The sequence below is a fragment of the Sander vitreus genome, chromosome 3, assembly GCF_031162955.1.
Source record: "Sander vitreus isolate 19-12246 chromosome 3, sanVit1, whole genome shotgun sequence".
NCBI classification, from domain to species: domain Eukaryota; kingdom Metazoa; phylum Chordata; class Actinopteri; order Perciformes; family Percidae; genus Sander; species Sander vitreus.
The window spans coordinates 7465899-7488428 of NC_135857.1; the positions used below are offsets into that span (position 1 = coordinate 7465899).

A 22530-nucleotide genomic window follows, 5' to 3' on the forward strand; every position below is an offset into this window, starting at 1 on the left:
ATATCTTGCTAAACGTTTCCCTGCACTAATTAAATGGTGATTAAATGTAGGCTAACACTAGTCTGTAGCTAGCTAGCTTATTTCACTATGGACATTAAGCCAAAAGGTTAATACCACTCACAGACTATAGGCTACCCACCTTTCTTGGTGAAAAACTGGGTTACAGTTTGACACCCTTCCATTGTCTTTCCTCTCTCTTTTCTCTCTTTCCTTTTTGAAAACCAGATTTTGATTTAACGTTACTTGGCAACATTGTGGTCACTGTAGTTCTGCCGCATCTACTGACTGCAACTAAACACCACTGAGTGCTCTAAGGCAGGACCAAACCATTTCATGCAGATACAGGGGGGTGGTCGGTCAATATGGATGTTTACTTTTTCGTCAATGGGGATATTTAACTTTTACTGCCAAAAACAAGTAAAAACAAAGATCATTACTTTTATTATTATATTTTAAATATATATACTGAATGATGATGGTTTAATAATTTTATATTAGGTTTTACCTATTTTTTGTGGGCCCCTGTCAGTCATGGGCCCTTGGAATTTTCCTAACTTTTTTCCCCCTATACGCGCCCCTGTATGTGTGTGTGTGTGTGTGTGTGTGTGTGTGTGTGTGTGTGTATGTATGTATGTATGTATGTATATATATATATATATATATATATATATATATATATATATATATAATATATATTTTGAGCCCCCTGAATGGTTATTTTTACCTCTTTTTGGGAAGTGGGTTGCCTTTCATATTTTTTTGAGGGGGAGATTTCTACCACTTCTAAATTAGATTTCTACCACTTCTAAACATCTTATCATATTGATGCAAACTCCTTTTTTTGGTGCCATATTTTAATGTAAATTTCATTTTTAACACTAGCACTCTGTGGCATTTGTATTTATTTTCAACTTATTCTGTACAGTAGTACTTGTTTTTAGTTAGGGCAGTATCTATGAGCCAGTGAAACGAAATTTTGTTTATGTGCACTCTGCATGTACAGTTGAATGACAATAAAATGTATCAAAATAAAAAAAAAATAGTTGTAGAGATATTTCAGAGTGGTCCAAAGTGGTGGGCTCATCGAAGTTAGTTAGTTAGTTAGTTAGTAACTTTTTTGTCCACAATGTGGAAAATTGTCTTTGGCTTCACCGCAATCAACATGAATAACAAGTAGGACAATAGTATGCAGTCAAATACAGTTTAATAGGCTTATTACAAAAAGTACAATATGCAAATTCGGGAAAACATAAAACAAGGTGTCCGTGGGGTCTTAAAGTCTAAAATTTCAAAATCGAAATTTTAGGCCATAAAAAATCTTAAATTCGCTGAGGAATTGTGTTCTAGGTCTAAAATAATTTTAAACGGGTCTAATGTTCTCATCGAAATGCTCCCGCGGCACTTTACAATGTTTTTTTATTTTTTTATTCTATGGTGTTGTAGTTCTTTCTTTGCTACTCCAAATATAATTTGCTGTATTAAGACTACAAAATGAGACCAACATGCAACTTATATTGCAGCCGAGTGCAAGGCTGTGCGAGTCTCTTTCAGAACAGATTTTATATTCTTCAGCTATGGGGAAGTGCAAGTTTAGCGATGTTTTCGGACTTGATTTAAGTTTTTTTATTTATTTTTTTTATGTTGTGATATAGATCTTAAATTTCTTTAATTGGTCTTAAAAAGGTCTTAAAAATTCTTAAATTTGATTTGGTGAAACCTGCAGAAACTCTGTTAAACAAATGTGCAAATTCAGCGAGGGGTGGGGTTAAGGGGTGACCCCGTATAATTGACTCAAATCATTTCTTGTAGACACTTTTGGGTGGCTCTTGGAAGTCTAAAGCGCCCTCATAAGGGAAGCAATTGAATAAATACACCTCGATTCACCTCGCGAGACTTCAGAACAAGACTTCTCTGTGAGCGAGACTTGGTTAGACACAATAACAAATCGGATCAAGTGAAAGGTAAAGAAAAACTATAGTTCTCTCTAGGGTCCTTTCTGTAATGGCAAAAACACAGTTTTAGTGGACCTACAGTACATTGGCGGTGTGTAATTGCCCTGTAGGCAGTGCCGGAAATGGGCCGGTACTCACCGGTACTGCATACCGGCACTTCTGTTTTTTTGTCCACATGAGTACTCTTACTTCTTAGTGCATACCACCACCTCCTGTGCTGAGTAGGTACGCACCCCTAAACACCTGCATTACTGCGTCTCTGTTTAAATACACAGCTCGCGCTGGGAAAACAGAGCTGAAAATTTTGTTGTTAACATGGGTAATTGTAGTGGCTAAACATCTGATCAACTGATCGCTGGAGTAGGCTGCTGTGCCACCGCCCGATACGGGAGCACAGTGTTCCAGTGTGCAGCCCACAGCATGGTCCATCCACCCCGATGATCACTAGGATTGGGCATCATGGAATCGTTTTTTTTTTTTTTATTGGAATTGTTTGAAATCATTTGAAAAATTTGGTCTCAAATCTGATCATCGGTAATATATTTACTGTAATAAATGCAAAAATGACCCCAATGCGTCATCAGATATTAAGAAAACATGCTAAGTTGAAATACTATCTTTTCTGACAACAATACTGACAGTATTTTCTCCTTTTGAAATTTCCGTTCCGTGACGGAATTTCTGTTTGTGTTTTGGCCTGTGTGTTGTTATCAACTGTCCAGTTTGACAGCCAGGCCGGGTTGCCAGATATACCTGTGAAAACGTAAACCCAGCGCGCTACAGCTGTAATTACTACAGCCATGAATGCAGCAAACAAACGAACGGGATCAACGAAGATAAATTCTACCCGACCTAAAACAAAACGGTATGTTTCTAACAGTTGACCAGAGACTTAACAAACCCCCCCGGGTAAATATTGGAGATGTATTTGAAAGATGGAGACAGCTTAGAGCCCAAAAGGACGCAGAGTTGGCTAATTTCCTTCTGAACAGGTAAGCATTAGCTTCAGGCTAATTTATCACAGCTACAAGGGACGGGCATTTTTATGTAATTTCAACATTTGTGTACTCACATTGAATTATATAGCTAGAGTACCCGAGTTGGTTACTCACTAAAACAAATTGAAACACAGCCAGTAAAGTGATCCCGACTGGTCCTGGCTAACGCCGCCATGCTAACCCTGCTAACGTTACTGGAGGACCAGGCAAGTGGGCCACGGCTGTTTACAATGTGTAGCCTGTTCAGCGGCCGTAGCCGACAATGTTGAGTAATTTTAAGCCAAGGCTGTAAATCGGGAAGATTTTGAGTTTGCAGTATGTTCAGCAATTGTTGCCGTAATTCTAAGCCAATAAAGTGTGTTCAGTCGGGTGGAGAGGACAGCAAGGTAGTGTTATTTTTAGTAGTTCCTACTGTAATTCTAAACCTAGGAAGTGTGTCTGTCCATCGGGTTGAGAGGACAGCGAGGTTGTTGTGTTTTAGCAGTTCCTACCGTCATTCTAAGCCGAAAACGTGTCTGTCAGTTGGGTACAGAGCTCCGCATGAGCACGGGCTTCAGTGACTGTCAATATAGCCAGCATCTAACGTTAGCTACTCCGCTGTGCTGTGAAGTAATGTCTGGCTATGTGAGACAAGCGTCTAGCAACATTGTTGTGGATGCTCCTTCAGCGTGCTTTGGAGGAGGGTCTGGCAAAGCGAGACTATGGATGCTGCGGTCTCAGCCTGGCTCCAAACTTCGAGGAGGCGGCGGGGGAGACGACTCTCTCCAGTATTTTGAATTTGTACTGCAGTAACTATTTTAAACACTAGCTGTCAGTATTACATATTGCACCTTTAACACGCGCAATTTTTGGTTTCCCTAGTGGCCACCGTACTTCCAGGCGCTTCTTGTGTTGCAGCCATGGAGCACAGTAAGCAACGCATTAGTGGGGCTTTAAGTTGAAAAAGCCTGGTAAAACAATAAAAATAAAATGTCCCTCTTATCTGTGAAATAAGCACTTGACCCGTTTTTAACTTCACCCCTCAAAGAATCGGAATTGATAAGAACCGGAATCGAATGGAAGAATCAGCTATGCTCTGCTGTGCCATGCTACATCCTGTGATGCCTTGCAGTGCCCTACAGCTATGCTTAGCTCTGCCATGCCATATCCTGTAATGCCCTTCAGTGCCCTGCTATGCCATGAACTACTACAACTACTATTTCTAGTCACTGTTCCGTTATCTTTATTGTGACTATTATTGCCCTGTTCATCACACCCCCAACCGGCACCGTCAGACACCTCCTACCAAGAGCCTGGGTCTGTCCGAGGTTTCTTCCTAAAAGGGAGTTTTAAATTATAGAGTGTGGTCTAGACCCACTTTATCTGTAAAGTGTCCTGAGATAACTCTTGTTATGATTTGATACTATAAATAAAATTTAATTAAAATTAAATTGAAATCAGAATTGTTAAAATCAAACCGATGCCCAACTTTAATGATCACCAAATCCTGCACACTAGACCACAAGCCACGGCTCTTATATGGCCGGTAAAGCAGAGCCGGGTGCGTCTGTGGCAGAAAAACACTTTGACAAGAGGATTGTAAAAGAAGTCGAGAGCGTGCACAGCAGGACAACAGTATTTCCCTCTGTGCGCTCTGCTTCTCATCTCTGGGGCGCATGCCAGCTGCTGACTCCGCTGGAGCAGCATGCGGGCTCCAAACCACTTTCAATTAATCTTCTCCACCCCTGCAACACTTATGCAATAAGAAGCTCTTTTAATGTTTGCGCCTTAATCAGTTGCATGTTTTTATACAAAAGGAGCTTTACACCTTATCACAGCTGAATATTTTCATCACATCATAAGTGGGGTGGCACAGGGGGGACCAATAATCAGTCAGGGGGGGCCCACGAGAGGGGAGCATTTTATCAGACTACAGCATAGAAAATCTGCTTAGAAATATAAGAAATATTGGATGGGATCATGGCATCATGTGATTCTGCTAAATAAAACATCACATTCATTATAAGTTTCACTTATTTTCATTTTAAACAAATTGTATATCCAAACACAATACACATTTTCTTCAGGCTCAGTCTGCCATTTTTTTTTAAAGCACTTCCAGTGCTGGTTCCATGGTATCACAATTTTGGATCGTCGTCATGGAAACATTAATTGGTCATGTCACAAGGGCTGGGAAGATTGGCAGAACAGGCAGCCAAGTGACAGTACTGTGATCCAATGGAAATCACAATTGTCAGATTGACAGCACTCTAGCCCAATGGATTGGGGGGGTAATAATTTTTCAGTGCCCCCCTTTTAGCCCCTGCCCCTGATCACACCACATTTAACTTTAATCAAATGAAGCGTAATTTCTCACAAAATAGTTGAAAATAGTGAAAATGCTGCTTGTGTAATGAATTGAAAAATACATTTGAAGTGATATATTACCAAGATATGCATCTAAATATGAATATATCCATGACACATGCAATAATCATGTCATGCAACTGCTGAATTAGAGTACTGGCACCTTTTTGGGCCAATTCAGGCACTGCCCATGGGATTACATTGCAGCCCGTTTTACAGCTGTCTGGACTTGCTTAATACTGGACCAATTTCAAAAAAATGTTTCCATTAGTCACTTAGACACAAAAACATGGGAAATTAGGGTCCAGGTTGAAAATACATACGTTTCCCCATTTCAGGGAAATTTCATTTCAATTTTGTATTTTAAGGAAAGCAAGCAGCTCTGAGTAAATACTGATGTTTACTTTGAACAAAACATAAAAACACACAGGACACGTGAAGCACATGGTCAGCAGCAGAGCCGGCCCTGAGGAGCATCATACAGTAGACATGAGAGAAACACTCCGTGTTCAGATCTGCTCAAGAACTATTGACACATGAACTGTATGACGCACTTATCTTTTCACTTATCTTTTCAATCATTTATTAAAGGCTAAATGCTTTGGGTCGTCCTTGTAGCTCACCTGGTTGAGAGTGCACCCCATGTCCTAAGGCTCAGTCCGTACTGCAGCGGCCCGGGTTCGAGTCCGACCTGCGGCCCTTTGCTGCATGTCATCCGCCCTTTCAAAACAACACTGTCAGAATTGTCAGTGTCTAAATAAAAAATGTCAACAGCTCAACAAGTTAAAGAGCAGAAATTAGTGCATCTGGCACCTTGTACAGCAGATGTGTGTTGATGAGTGCCAGCACAGAAGCAGCAGCAGCCAAATTAATCAGCATCACTTGTTCTCCCCTCACCCAAGAGGAGCTCAGAGCCAAGTGGCCGTGCTCAGTGAGCAGCACCGAGGTGGTGGTTGTGTGTGTGTGTGTGTGTGTGTGTGTGTGTGTGTGTGTGGCCCAGACACAGGTACATCTTTGTGACCACTGTGGCCTGAGGAACAAAATCAGTCTAAGGATTCCATAGTCTTATGTTTCCCATAAGAGGCATTAGCATATGCTAGCTGTGTGTGTGTTTTTTTTTTTTTTTGAGCTGAGTCCAGTAAAGCCATGGCATCAGTGATCAGTGATCTACAACGCAGTGAAGAGAGTGCTAACAGAAATGAATGCCTCGCCACAACACATCGGGGCAGAGCCTGAGATTCAGGAAATTACGGTATGTGATCCGATGCAACCAGACTGTGGCACTTTCACGATCCAGCTGCCTCGGGAGCTTGAAGAGACTCATCACGAGCTACATGCTATCGGGAGGTGGCTATGGAGGACGCGACACCCATGCAAGCCGCTGTTGCCGACAACAGAACCAGAAGACGGCGGGGGGACTACGCGGCTGGTGCTGGAGCCGGCTAAACGGAATGATCAAACGAGCTAAATTCCTGGACTACTTAAAAAGAAAGAATTTAGATGTAGCGCTTATACAAGAGTCACATTTACATAAAAGAGATGTAAACTGCCTACAAAATAAATACTACAAGATTGCTGCTTCATCTAATGACGATACCAAAACCAAGTGCTCCTTTGTGTTACTGTCGCGGAAATGTACACTCACCGTAGATAAAAGTAGTAAAGATCTTTCAGGCAGGATATCTTATGTATGCACCACAATAACGGGTAGGAAAATAGCCTTTGTTTCGGTATATGCACTACATGTGACGTAAGCATTTTCCCGCGTCTAACCAATGAATTGCTCTCTCTCAATGAATATTCACTAATTATAGGGGGACACATGAATGCAGTACTAGATTTAAATCAGGATAGATCAGGGGCAACCACACAAAGACCCAGAAACACACGTCAGACATGTTTAGAACAGTTGTGGAATCCCACCATTTTACAGATGTATGGAGGATGAACAATCCTACTAGCAAGGATTACACCTTCTTTTTCGCATGTCACCTCACCCACTCCCACATTGATTATATTTTGTGTTCTAGTGAGCTTAAGGCAATGTTCCAAACAATAGCAATAGAGCCAGCAATTCTGTCTGATCACAATGCACTGATAACCACATTCCATTGTGATATGTTAGGAGAAAGATCTAGAAGGTGGCAATTTAATAATTCCCTTCTCCAGAATACTGCTTTTTATGCAGAGTTTAGAGCTAAACTGACTGAGTTTATAGCAATCAATACTTTCACATCTTCCTTTGCGGTCAATTTGAAGAGGAAAAGAGAAGCAAGGAACGTTGTAAATCTCTGGAGCAGTCTCTAAAGACGTGTTTTTCTAAATCTACATACTCTCTTAGTCACAAGTCGAGCAGAGCTAAATGATTTGCTAAGAAGGAGGGCTGAATTCATAATGCACAAAGTTATTATTTCAATGGTTGCAAACCAAGCAAATTGCAGGCTCTGAAATGAAAACAAAGCGAGTCGAGAGCTACTATCAACAGCATCCGCACAGACCGAGGTATCTCAACAAATCCTAAACGCCACTTTCCAATCCTTTTATTCAAAGTTGTGTGAGTCCTCCTGCAATCCAGATCCGACACAGTGTGCCTCTTCTTGACCCAGAGGAGGCAGAAGAACTGGGTCAACCTATAACGTTAGAGGAATTTAAATCAGCATTAAAAAACAGTTAAAAAAGGGAAAACACCGGGGTGGATGGAATTCCGTCAGAACTTTTTCTACAGTACTTTGACATATTAGGACCTATCATTTTACAAGCTTTAACCTCGGCCATAGAGATGGGTACTTTTCACCAACAAACCAACACTGCACTAATTTCTGTTATACCCAAAAAGTTGGGTGACCCGATGTCCCCGGTTTCGGTGACCTGTCCCCGGCTGGAGCTGTCCCCGGAAATGTCCCCGGTTTTCACTGTGACTGACAGACCCGATTGGAATTGGAATGAAATAGTCATGCACCCGACACGCACAGGCTCACGACAGCCAGAGCAAGCCTCAGAGATGTTCTAGAATGCCCATTTTACAATGCTAAAATTACTGTTTATTTACATGGAGTCTGGTGGGTTTAGCGAACGCAATTTCGCTGACTGTTTATGTTTTTACAAAAGGATCTTACTCTTTAACAGAAAGATTGACCTCCTTAGAAATCCTTTCCATAATGTTATCAGACATTAGAATATTAATCTGAGCCTGAACCTGAGTGTCAGCGGCAAAACGAGCACTTTTATGAACGTAAATACAAGCTGGACAATTGACGTCCTATTAACTTACATTGTAGCTTGTTTCACGATTGCCGACTGCAGCGATCTCGTTTAATACTGGACCAATGTCAAAGGAAAATATTTCCTCAATAGTTTTAATTGTATCCGATACTCAATGAGCTGTTGCAGAAACCAGCGTGAAGCAATAAAGCAAAAGCTGTCAGATAAATGTAGTGCAGTAAACTTTACAACATTTCCCTCTGATGTGTAGTGGAGTACTTATGAAGTAGCAGCAGGGACGATTCTAGGATCAGACTTGTAGGGGGGCTCAGCCCCTAATGAGAATGTGACATGGATATAGTGAATGCAAAAATGTTAATCTGCACCATGAAATTACCAACTTCTTCACAACCACACTCCTGCTCTTCCTCTGACAGAGACTCAGCCAAAGGGCCAAAATTATAATGTATTCTTATGTAAACTATTTATGTCAGCACAGACATTTTTGTAAATTGCTTAGCCAGTGTATCCCACCATAATGGTTATTATATTACCAGATTCCAGACAATCCCACTTACTTACATATATATATCCCACTTTCAAATATGAATACATATTTCTACTGGTATGCTTCCTAATGACATTAATGCAAAAATAAGAAAAAACTATTCCACCTGTGTGTGCATGGTTATAATTCTGAAGTGCAAAATCGTTCAGGCTACAGCACACTTTAAACAGGTGGAGGAGCACCTGCACTACACCAATAAGTGGCATGTGAAAACCCCAATATGGCACAATACACACTTAATGTCTGGTAACAAACCTTGCTTGTAAGCAGTGGAGGGACAGGGGTATTTATACTCTAGACCAGTTATTCAATGAGAAAGGTATGGTGAATTTTGAAGACCTGAGAGCTAGCTTTGAGGTCCCCAGGACATCCTTCTACTTTTATCTTTGCTTAAGATCAGCCCTAAAATGTTATTTGAGTGCCATGGGGAAACAGTCTTGAGGTGCACCTAGTCATTAAATGTTTTTTTGATTTTCCTGTGAGAGGATTAGTGTCCAAGATTTATGCTAAGCTGTTGCAAATATCCATAGAAGAACTCCCAATAGTAAAGAAATGGGAACGAGAGCTGAGCCCTGAGGGGAACACAGTTAATTGGGAGACAGTTTGGGACAACATTGTCCATTGTTCCAAGAAACTAAATCATCAGTATATCCACGTCAACATATGCCATAGGACATATTGGACTCCTCAGAAGAGATACGTCTCGAAAGCCATTCCCACTCCCTATTGTACGTTCTGTCAACCTGAACAAAGTGGAACTTTCCTGCATATGGTCTGGGAGTGTGAACAGGTGCATGAGTTTTGGCATAAAACAACATCAATACTATCTGATGTGATAGGCTATCTAATTCCTACTGACCGACTGACTGTTTTGTTACTTAACAGAGATGGGAATCGAGTCTGAGACTCAGACTTGAGTCACACTTAAGTCGCACAAACAGCTGACTTCAGACTTGAGTTGCGACTCGACCCAAAAGACTTCAGACTTGACTCGGACTCGAGCTTTGAGACTCGTCAACAACCTGTTTTCATGCAATTATTGCTTTTTAAATCTAAATTTATTCATGTATTTCTATTTTTTATTGGCGCATATACGTTGCAGAAACGTATGACGAGCTGCATGTCCCCTGCTCTTTGCCATAATGTGCAACGTAACGCATGCGCTATGCCTTATGTGCGCGCACTCACATATAAAAAAAATGAGTTGTGCCTTTTGTCATTAGTTTTGCTTTCAATAACTTTGTAAACGGTGGCAGTAAGCGAAAAGCTACATGTAAGGTGTGTGGCACCAAGATAAATGATGCCGGATCAACAACGTCGAATTTCATCAGGCATCTCAAAACGCACCCAGATAGGTCAGTCACTTGCTAATGTGAAAGAGATGTAAATTTAGCATATATTGTCACAGGTAACAAAGACTTGACTTGGACTTGTGGCAAAAAACTTGCCTCTCAAGAACTTGAGACTTGACTTCCAAAAAATGACTTGTGAACATCTCTGTTACTTAATGATGACTCTAAATTACACCTGCTCGAGAGAAAGAGGAAGATTTGGCTAGCCGGCTCAACTGCAACCAAGAAAATGATAGCGCAGCACTTTTCATTTCTGGGATTGTTCAGGTGCCGCCGGAAATTCCGCCGGATGTCCCTCTTTTAAGGCCGGATGTCCGTTACCTTTCTCTTTCTTTGTGTGGCCGTTCTAAACTCATAAATCATGAGGACTATGGTTAACTGCTCCTCAGATCTCTGCAGGGTAAATCAAGACAGCTAGCTAGACTATCTGTCCAATCTGAGTTTTCTGTAGTACAACTAAAACAACTTTTGAACGTACACATGTTCCACCAAAACAGGCTATTTTGCAGTGGCAATGTGGCTCTGTCTGGCGCTTAGCACAACCTAAGACGATTGTGATTGGTTTAAAGAAATGCCAAAAAATAATAATAATAGATTTTATTTGTAATGCACTTTACATTTGGAGCAAATCTCAAAGTGCTACAGTTAAAATCATAAAAACATGGTAAGAACATCAATATAAAATACAAATAGACAGTGCAACGACTTGCAGGGTTAATTAAAACTCATAAGTTCTGCTAAAAAGAAATGTTTTTAGTCCTTTTTTAAAATGGTCAAATGGTCGGAGAGGGCATTCCAAATCCAAGGAGCGGCAGAACAGAATCAGCCCATGATCACCCCTGACCCATGGTGCTGAGCTTAGTCTTGGGGAGAAGGAGGCGGTTTGAGTTTGTTGAATGGAGGGATCGAGTTGTAGTTAGAGGGTTGAGTAGTTCTTTCAGGTAGGGGGAGGGAGGGGGGGGGGCATTTCCATAGATGCACTGGTGGGTAAGAAGGGAGACCTTATATTCAATCTTAGCAGAAACGGGAAGCCAGTGAAGTGAATGGAGAATGGGTGTGATGTGGTCGTATTTTCGCACTCTCATCAGAATTCTTGCAGCACTATTCTGAACAGACTGCAGTCTCTGCAGGCTTTTGTTAGGGATCCTGATGAGAAGTGCATTACAGTAATCCAGTCTGGAGGAGACAAAGGCGTGGACCAGTTTTTCAGCATCTGCTAAGGTGAGAGTGGAACGGAGTTTTGCAGTATTTCTGAGATGGTAGAAATAAATCTGATGATATGGGCTTCGAAGGTGAGTTGTGAGTCAAATCTTACACCTAGATTGGTGACAGTTGTGGAGAGGGGAATGTCATGACCAGAGATAGTTATACCGGTTATGGAGGAAGACTGGATTTGATGTGAGGTGCCAACAAGAATTGCCTCAGTTTTGGAGCTGTTTAACTGGAGGAAGTTGTGTTTCATCCACACCTTTATCTTTTTCAGACAGACGGTGAGTGTTGAAGACGGAGATGATATTGGTGAAGCTGCAGAGGTGTGTGTTTCCCATTTCATGTACAGTTGTGTGTCATCAGCATAGCAGTGAATTGATACTCCATAGCGGCTAATGGCATGGCCGAGAGGGAGGATGTAAATGATGAAGAGGATGGGGCCAACGATTGACCCCTGGGGGACCCCGCAGGTGACTGTGTGTTGGCAGGACCTTACACTTCCAAGTGAAATGTACTCTGTTCTGTCAGTGAGGTACGATTTAAACCAGTTAAGAGCAGTGTCAGTGAGTCCAGTGGTTTGGTGTAGCCGGTTGAGGAGTATGCCATGATCCACAGTGTCGAAAGCAGCAGACAGATCGAGGAGTATGAGGAGGGAAGGTGAGCCAGCATCAGCTTGTTTGTGACTCTAACCAGGGCTGTTTCCGTGCTGTGGGCAGAGCGGAAACCAGACTGGAATTTTTCGAAAAGGTTATGTTTGAGATGATCCTGGAGGTGGGCGGCAACAACTTTTTCCAGTACTTTGGAGAGGAATGGGAGATTGGAAATGGGCCTGTAATTTGCAAATGCATCTGGATCAAGGGTGGGTTTTTTGAGAAGTGGTCTGAGTGGTGGCATTGACAAGTTGTGTCAGATTAAAACAGTTGAGTAATTCGAGGAATTCTGCTGCGAAACGGCAGGTGGAGGAGTTGACATGAATATTCATATCTCAAAGTATGATGATATTGGCAGACATTGTACAGAAGGTTGAGAGAAGGTTGGACATCTCTGGGATGAAAGATGAGTTTGGTAAGTATCGTCGTGGAGAGAGGGTGCTTACATTTAAATGCAAGGCATTCAAACGAAGACAGCTCACGTTTTTGTCCTATCCGAGAATACTGTGTGGACTAGTCAGTCCCTCCTCCACAGAGCTGTGGAGGAAGGTCTGACAATGCAAGACTAGCCTTCAAGTAATCTGTTTGTGTCCAGACCAGAATCGACTGGACCAATCAGCGTACTGAGAGCTACGAGTGTGGTTTAGGTGTGTGTGCTGGGCGACGGCTCCTAAAGAGGTTAGCATAGATGCATTAGTATAGGTTCTATCAGACGTGGAGAGTATTTCTTCATTGAAAGAAGTCTTAGCCTCAACAACAAGGCAGGACACTGCAAAATCCACCTTCCAACAACTCCATTTGCCATTTCACCCTTTCTTTTTAATTCAACATATCTGCAAACAGAAATGTAAAATCCAAGGCATTTATATTTCAGAAGCAGCTGCTGGATGTATTGACTGAATGCATCATCTCAAAGTTCCTGTCTCCTCATGTGGGGTTGTCAGGTTTGAGCTCTGGATTACATGTGAACCTTGCTGATTTAAGAAGTGATAAACACATCACAATAAAAAGCTGTGAAGTCACTGGAAGTCATATTTTGCTTAGCTAGACCAAAGCTGTTCCTGACCTCTGTACTAACTGCAGAGAGATGAAACTGATATTATCATCTCATCTAACTCTGGATAAGATGGCAATGTCAGGCTGTTCCTTAAACAGTATCTGTTTACAGTAAACTGAACCTTTAATGGAACATAGAAAAAAGGCTGTCACATTTGTAATTGGCTTGTTTATGAGGCCCCTGGTGGTCACTGGGCCCTAAGCAGCCACCTATATAGTTCACATGATAAATGGCCATCAGCCATGCCTCTGCTAATCAGAGGACAGAACTAGCTGCGGCATCCAGTGTCTTTTTGGGCAAATTCCTCCTAGTTTTGAAATGTTTTTGAAATTTTTTCCTTTTCCTATTTTTTAAGTGTCCTCCACCATCAACAGTTACTAGCAAGCTTTCAGTGTTGATGGAAGTTACGTCAAGACAATGCCACAAATGCAAATCATTTTATTAACTGAAAAAAGTTAGCAATTAAACACAGTATACAAAGATATGCACATGTGGCTGGTTAGCTCAGTTGGTAGAGCAGGCCCACATATATAGAGGTTTATTCCTCGGGGCAGTAGGTCCAGGTTTTGAGTCCAACCTGTAACGGTTTCCTGTCTTCCCTTCTCTCTCCGCTTTCATATCTGAGCTGTCCTATCCATTAAAAGGTGGAAATGCCTCCCCCCCCCCAAAAAAAAGAAAAGAAAGAAGGTATGCGCATGTGTTCACACAGTGAGTGTTCAGAGCTCCAGTCCAGCTGGATACACCAATGCATTCAAGGACATAGATCCTTAACTTTTAATGAGATGTCTCGTCCATTGTGAAATGTGAAAGCACCTGTACTCTGGGTCTCCACTCGTGTTCTTCTCTAATTAACATGGCTCCACCTCTCCTCTCCTACAGTTACTTCCATTGTCTCCTGGCACTTTTCAATCTCTTCATGCAGTCATGTCCTTTACTAATTATATCTGTAATTAATATCCTGCTCACAATTTCCTGCTTTCAGTGGAGCTTGCTGGGATAAAGGGACTATAAATCTAAAGACCCATAATACAAAACTCTTGGTCAAATGAATTACATACTAATGATTTTGCTATTCTTACAGCCTTACGAGCAGTGAAGCTAAAGAATGTTTGCACCGCCCTGCTTTCACACCAAATGCACAAGTGCATTATGAACAAAGTAAGGCTATTTTGTTCAATGGATGGTGCAGCATGCACTGCTGCTATAGCTATTTGTGCTCTTGGGTGAATGTGCTACTTTGCTTGTGCATGTGGTATGAAAGAAGGATAGAATAAACCTTTTTCCAGTTTTTCGCGATCCAAAAAGTGGAAAAAAAAGGATGTGGAGCACCAGCAGTGGTGGAATGTAACTAAGTACATTTCCTCACAGAGTACTGTACTTAAGTACAAATGTTGAGGTACGTGTTCTTTACTTGAGTCTTTTCTTTTCATGCTACTTTCTACTTCTACTCCGCTACATTTCGGAGAAAAATATTGTACTTTTTACTCCGCTACATTAATCTGACAGCTTTAGTTACTAGTTTCATGTATTTGCTACATTCCCCTGCAGTAAAGCAGGTGGCCGTGTGTATAACACTAGCTGTAACAGCCACTGATGAGTATCCAAGAATCATACGAGTAAACAAGGGGCCTGCGTTTCTTAAAGCACTATAACATTTACATTTCTCAGTAACAGCTGTGACTTGAAATGTAGTGAAGTATAATACTTGAAACAAAAAATGTACTTAAACAAGTACACAAAAAATAATGTTACAGTAACAAGAGTAAATTTAATTTGTTACTTCCACCCCCTGGGGTTAGGCATCCATGTTTGTTAGCTTTTTCATTTAAAAGCACTTCCGCATTATTAAGCTCCAAGTTTTCCAGTGTAATTATGACTTGGATTGGGACAGAGACACTGATACAGATATACAGATATGGATAAATATAATTCATAATAATTATAGCAGTTGGTATGATGAACAGTGGCAATTATAGTAACTAGTAAGGATGATGACGACCACCATTTAAGTCGGAAACTGGTAATTACGATAACTTTCAGATGACATGAATGTTGCATTATGCTCTTATCATAATGTCTCCAGAGTTTATTCTGTTTCGCAACGTGCATGTAAAAGCATGGCGAGGTATGTACAAACAGGCCGCACTGAGGTAAAAGCGCGGGAACTGAAAATGGCAAATTGCGCTTTTCCGTGTCATGCATATGCATTCACGGGAGGGTCAAGTTTCCCATAAAGAGATTGGAGGGGAAGCGTAAAGTGTGCCTAATTATGTATTATGTACAAAAACCGCCCGTGACAGTGCACCTCTATTTTGCGGTGAAAATTCTCATCCTCTTAAAAGCATGTGTAAACCAGCCACAAGCAGGTTTTCTCGCATATGCCTCCTAGTGAAATGGCAGCAGTAATCCGAGCAAGATGAAGACATAGGCCGAGGAGACGAGCTGAAAGGATTTTTGCCACAAGGATCACACTTTTTCAGCAGGCTTGTGCAAAATTCAGAATTTCAGAATTGGCCTCCATTCAATTCATGAATTGGAATTTGAATTGAATTGACTCCGCCCCACAGGAAGATGAATTTGAATTTGAATTTGAATGACAGGAAGTGGAATTAAATTCATGGCAATTCAAAGAAATTCCACACAGTCACACAACAGAAAGAATGTGATGAATCCCACATACATTCACATGTAATTGCTTACATTACATTTATAAGTTACCCATTATAAATGTGGTTTGGATTACTTTATTAATGGAAAGCAATTTCCTTTTAATTTGATTAGTAACTAATTGAATTATACATTTTACCTCAGTAATACAACTAAATACAATTACATTCATTTAGTAAATTAATGACATCATTTCATTACACGTAACTAGTCACTCCTCAACCCTGCATACATTTTGTTCCAAAATATAGATCACTCTTTAAGAGAACAAATATATATTGTATATATTAATTCCACAATTGACAAGAATTGTTTTCTTGATTTACAATAAGTAATAAGTAAAAAGTGTGCTTGCATGCTTTTAAACACATATGATATCCAGTGTTGGGGTAACTCCTTACGAAGTAATGCCATAATATAATCACATTTGGCTGTAACTGAATAATGTAACACATTAATGTTACTGTTACTGTTGTGTTGTGAGTTGAAGGTGTGTTTAAGCCCTTTATGAGCTATATGCCAGGCTTTTGCTGTGTTGCGCTACAGTAATGTAATGAGTAGAGTAATGAGTTGCTATCCATAGAGAATATTATGTTTCTGATAATCAAATATCAGAAACATAATACCATCAAGAGATGGTTTTCAAAATAAGTCTGTCTGTTAACTTACTTGTAGATGCCTTTTGAAATTTGAAGTAGCCTTGATGGAGCACTGCAGTGCTTGCATATGGCTCTGTGGTTTCCAGGTGTTCTTGTTGGAATTGGTTCTTCAAAATGAACTAGTACAGATGACCTTTTAGGCCTGCTATTATTTTCCATGTCGCTGTTATTACAGGTGTCAAATCTATAAACGTTTGTAATCTGAAGTTGTAAGGGACTTCTGAAACTTAAAAGTCCAGTGTTGACCATCAAATTGTGTAGAAAAGAAGCTTTCAAACTAATGTCCACCTCAAGTTGTTTAGCAACCATTTTAAATACTTGGTTAAATTAAAGCATTCTGTAGTGCTGTAGCAAGTAGTTCAAACTAATATAATTTATAAAATATGGAATGCAATCATATCTGACATATATTGTAAAGCTTCATTGTTAAGCACTTCACTGAAATTATGTATATGAATTTCTTTGAAGTTTTTATTGAATTGCAATTCTGCTTCTTTTAATTCAAATTTGAATTGTAATTCTAGATCCTGTTTTTGACATCAATTCAAATTCAAGAATTCAAGAGTCATTTTCAATTCTGAATTGTGCACAAGCCTGTTTTCAGTTGAGTGAACACGAAATCATTAAGCGTTACAGATTAAGCAGCCATGGAATATTACAGTTACAGGAAGAAATCAAAGATGACATTGAATTTCCGACTCAGCGTTCACATTCCATTCCAGCAGTTGTTAAACTCCTCACTACGTTACAAATATTGGCATCAGGATCATTTCAAACAGTCATAGCATCAGCAATAGGAATATCGCAGTCTGCACTCAGCCATATCATAGCACAATTCTTTAAAGCTTTGCTACAGCACAGTTTACGGTATAGTGGGCGGAGAAAGGCGCTGATTACTGCAGGTTTGGTAAATACGACGTGCGCTTTCTGCGGTTTGGCCATGACGCTGATAACGCTACATTCGCAAATGTGAGAGAGCCTTATTGGAGAGGTTCACAGGGCTTCTTCCTAATACAGAAAAAAATGTGTTGCCTTACTCCCCCTCCTTCACTACGTGCATTTGTCATCAAAGCCCGACACAAGTGCTTTAAAGCAAGTACTGGGGGGGGGTTGCCATGGCTACAAAGTCACCCTGTGGGCTTGGCCATCTATTGAGGTTTTCCATTCTCCTTCTCAGTCGAGATGAAAATTCATGTGGCCAAAACTGTCAGAGCCAAGCTTTTATGACTTCAAAGCCAGGCAGAATCCACAGGAGCTCGGAGACCTTTGTCAGATGGCAACGTGCTGCATTCCTCAAGCCCTGTTGACATTCACAATTTACCTCTCAGACCTTAGCAACAAGGACATTGCGTCAGACTGCTGCATTTAGAAAATAGACACTCTCTCATCTCAATCCTGTGTTTGAGCACATGAAGCCATTACACAGAGAAAGGACACATCCCCCTTAATTTAGCATTTGGTCCCATTTCACTAAAGTGAATAGATGCTCAGTGACAGGCATCGACATCAACAGCTTTACTCTTCTTTTATGTATTCACTCACGTGGGGACTCGAACCCATCGCCTGGCGCAGACACACGCCCAGGGACGCAGGCTATTTATAGGCTAACTACCAGGTGCAGGGCGTGGATCTGCTCACATTAGGGCGGTGATTCCTCCGACACGATTTAAGGGATCTTTGTAAAGTCTGTATGAAGGGATAAAAAGTGTATGTGGCAAACCTGAACCTACAGTGTGTCATACATTAAAATGACAATTGTGAAAATGTCTGTAACAAATTTGTCTTGCCGTCTTTGTAGCCAAATGATATAAATAAATTCCTACTATAATACTATTATACTGTATATAGTATTAACTCATGTAAATTACAGTATTTAAATCATCCAGTTAGTCTGGTTGCTTCCTTGTAGAGCAGTGATCTTCAACAGGGGGTCCGCCACCCCCAAAATTAATAGATGTCTCAAAATATACATAAACATGAACCCAACATATTTGTAAAATACAACATTGATGATATGCTTACTGGCACGAGATAAGGTAGCCACTACGGTAGCCGTCCACGGATACAGTTAAGCTAATGGATTCACTGTGTCTTCCACATGTACGTTTGACATTAAAACATTATGATATATGAATATGTTAATAGTAGCTTAGTATTGTGTGGACCATGAAAAAGGTATGTGTAAAGGCTTCAGGCCACCCTACACGTTATTGTAGGCCCAGTGTAACACGCAACTCAATTTTATACAATATGTAGAAGGGGTCCCAGCTCTTTGGTGTACCCCTGGGGCCCGTTTCAGGAAGGAGGTTGAACAAACTCTGAGTCTAACCATGAACTCTGAGTTGATTTACCCTAAGACGGGAAACTCTGAGTTTTCGGTTCCAGAACAGCTGATTTGAGTTGGTTCAATCAACTAAGAGTAGGTTCACTCAGAGTTAAGCATGTGCAACACCACTACAAAAAGGCAGCATGAATGGAGCCATGATACTACGATTCACCATGGTAACAACCACAAACAAACTGGTCGGCGGAAATACTCATGCGCACATACAGCGAGTTTGAAAAAAGCAACACAGCGGCTGCTGCAAAAGAGAGAGAATTTGCTTTGGAGAACATTGCTGCTAGAGTAAATGCGTCAGTTCCAATATAGTTTATTAATTTAATATTTAATCATAAGTATAATATTACTGGTGAAATGGTATAGGTAATCTATTTCATTTAGGTGCAATCCTGCGGGCAAAAAAGTACTAGGCCTATTAATCCCATTCTGAGGCTGCAGCACCATCATTAATAGAGTTGTAATTCATAATCTTTTATTTCAAAGGGTTTACATCATTCACCTGCAATACTGTGGAACTCATTTTTGATGGCTCTTACTGGTTTGTGCCCAGTGAACACTACAAAAACGTTTAAAAATTGTTTCAGAGCGAGTCACTCTTCTGATGGCACTTTTCCATACAGTTTTACTAATATGCTCCGCATCACCAATGTCGTAAAGAAAACATTGTGCGACACAAATAATCTGCTCGGATGTAGAGCATGTCCATGATGGGTGACGTTAGTGATATGAGGACGGATAAGGTTATATAAGCCTACATATCTGATGGACTGTTAAGAAAAACGATACCGCTCAAATAGGTAGTTATCTGGAAATGAAAATGCTTCTATAGTCGGGGCCTCAATATCATCTCCCGACATATGTTTAACTCCCTGTGAAGTAATACAGCTTCTTCATTAACGGGATCGCCAACAAAAGGAAATGCCATGTTTTGAGAAAAAAAAAGTATAGTTAATAAACCAACCCTGTTTTTTTCTTCATGCAGATAACAAACTGCGCTAAAATGCGCCTGATACAGACTGAATGAATGAATGAGGAGGGAGAGGGAGGAGACTGAGAGAAGCTCGAGGTATAGTGAAGAAAACCTGTTCCTGACCAGGTTAGGTTCACAGACTCAATTACCATAGTAACTGACTCTGAGGTTAAGTTACCTCTCTTTCTGAAACGGGCTAGAGTTATCCCTCTCTCTCAGGTTTGATTAACCTCCCTTTTTGAAACAGAAAACCCAGAGTTTCCCTCATCTCAGGGTTAACAAACTTTTTACTAAACCTGCTTTCTGAAACGGGCCTCAAGTGTACAAAGCTCCGGTCCCTCACTGACATTGACCCTGTCCCTAGTCACTACACTTTGCACCAACCTTCATCCTGGACTATACATCTGCCCATTGTACTATATATGTTATGCATTCTGCACTTAACCCATTTGGCCTCCTTTTCTTATGCTTAACAGATATTTTGTATGTATTTGTTTCTGCTTCTGTTTTTATTGTTTATATCTTATTTATGTTGATTATGTTTGTTTGTGTATGTATGCACCATTCCACGCAGGCAAATTCCACGTAGGTGTAACGTAAAGCCTTTTCTGATTCTCTTCTTCCAGGTCACGGCTTCAAGTTTGGACCAATCATTGGCAAGCTCCTGTGTGAACTCAGCCTGGGAGAAGTGCCCTCCTATGACCTTTCACCTTTCCGAATCAGACGCTTCCAGGCAAAGACCAAATCGGCTTTATAGATCTGGGAGTGGGTACTCAGAGCATTAACAGATTGTCTTATGTAATTGTAACTGTATGATTTGAGATCGTCACGGTCCTTTAGCCCTAGGCTGTTGAACGCAATGACCGTATATGTTTTGCCTGCTGCTTTATTTGATGTAGTCAGTGTGTGTTTCCAGTTTCACATGGTGTAATCAGCTGTGTAGCACTCATGCAACATGAAAGTCAGTGGGGTCACCGGGACCTCTAGGGGGGTCCTCAGAGTTGCTTCAGGTGTGTGTGGGGGGAACCAAATTATTGTTCGATGGTTTAAAAAAAAAAAAAGTGAAATATATAAAAATAAATATATGTTATAAAAATATAACATACATTGATGATAGGCTTACTGGCCTATAGGTAAGGTAGCCATAAGGTAGCCATCCACAGATACAAGCTTAAGGATACACTGTGCCCCATTTTAACATTAAAACTATGTATATTGTGTGTGTGTGTGTGTGTGTGTGTGTGTGTGTGTGTGTGTGTGTGTGTGTGTGTATATATATATACACACATTATTTGGTTGAATAGTTGTGTTAAAGATTGAGATTGTTGTTATTTGCACAGTATTTCTTAAAATTAGCTTAATGTTTGGCTGAAAGCTAAATGCACCATATTTGATTGCCCCGTTCACCTAAGACTAGCATGAGTGGCACAAGTAACCATTTTTAGACATATGCCTTATGAATGTATGTTTTTTATTATAATTAAATGGCATACACAGGTGCTTATTGTTAGTGTGAGGCCTTGTACTGTGTGAATTGATTTTAATTACTCAATATTGGTTTGTGATAAAACACAATTATGAGCAAAATATAAGTGGTACTAACAGTAATTATAATAGATTTTTCTGTTTTTATCGTGTTTTTATATTTTCTATGTCAATACTCTTTTTTTCCAGTAGATCTACATTACACTGTTACTATTTTCCTTAACAAATAAATCAGAGTTGGCTTAATATTGACTTAAAAACATATTCCTTTTGCAGCTGTCTGCTCGACTCTTTTATGGGGAGAACAACAAAAGGAAGCCAGAACCCCGGGAACCCTCTGGCAGAGGGCGACCCACCCCTGCCTGAATACCAGCACATTCCCCCTGACTTCATCCAAAGTCCAATTTGATTATTTCAACAGGTACTTAAGTCATGAAGTAATCTCGCACATCACATATCCAACCAACTTATATGCAACCCAGATGAACATCAACATCACCTTTGCCACAACTGATGATGAAATTATGAACTTTGTGGCTCATAAGTTCATCCTCAGTGGTGGCAAAGGTGATGTTGATGTTCTAGTTCCCGGGGTTCTGGCTTCCTTTTGTTGGTGGGCCTCTTTGCCGTTGGTGCCGGCTATGATTGTCATCATTTTCGCCCAGGTCCTCATCTACAAGCACCTCCACTGCAGGCCGCACGCACTTCCTTTTGGCAGAAGGGCCATCAATGTCCAGGTTGTGGGTGGGTGGAAGGAAGTCGGGATCTGCCACATCGTTGTCTCCTTCCTCTGAGCTATCATCATCATCGCTGATGGCAGAGTTTACGGGAACAACAACACTATCCCTCGCCCCATAAAAGAGCCGAGCAGACAGCTGCAAAAGGAAAATGTTTTTAAGTCAATATTAAGCATGATTGTTAGAAATGCTATGCAAATAACAACAATCTCAAATTTTTAACACAACTATTCAACCAAATAATAACCCCAAGACAGAGATGTCTCTAAATGTTCCTTGCAGTTTTTGTGTGTTTTTTAAATTCACGCTCGGTGATTTTTTTTACCCTAGCCGGGCAA

The 22530-nt window shown here is 40.6% G+C and overlaps 1 protein-coding gene across 2 annotated transcripts in view; it reads left to right on the forward strand.

Moving 5' to 3' along the window:
* The window catches only part of pipox (pipecolic acid oxidase), a 70931-nt gene extending 49267 nt beyond the window's left edge, over positions 1-21664 (forward strand). The window contains exon 7 of one of the 2 annotated variants that reach the window (XM_078245832.1): positions 20597-21664. In XM_078245832.1, coding sequence (XP_078101958.1) covers positions 20597-20727 — 131 coding nt within the window. In that variant the 3' untranslated portion in view covers positions 20728-21664. The remainder of the gene's footprint in view (positions 1-20596) is intronic. The other variant, XM_078245831.1, reaches the window with a different exon arrangement.
* Positions 21665-22530: the final 866 nt, after the last annotated feature.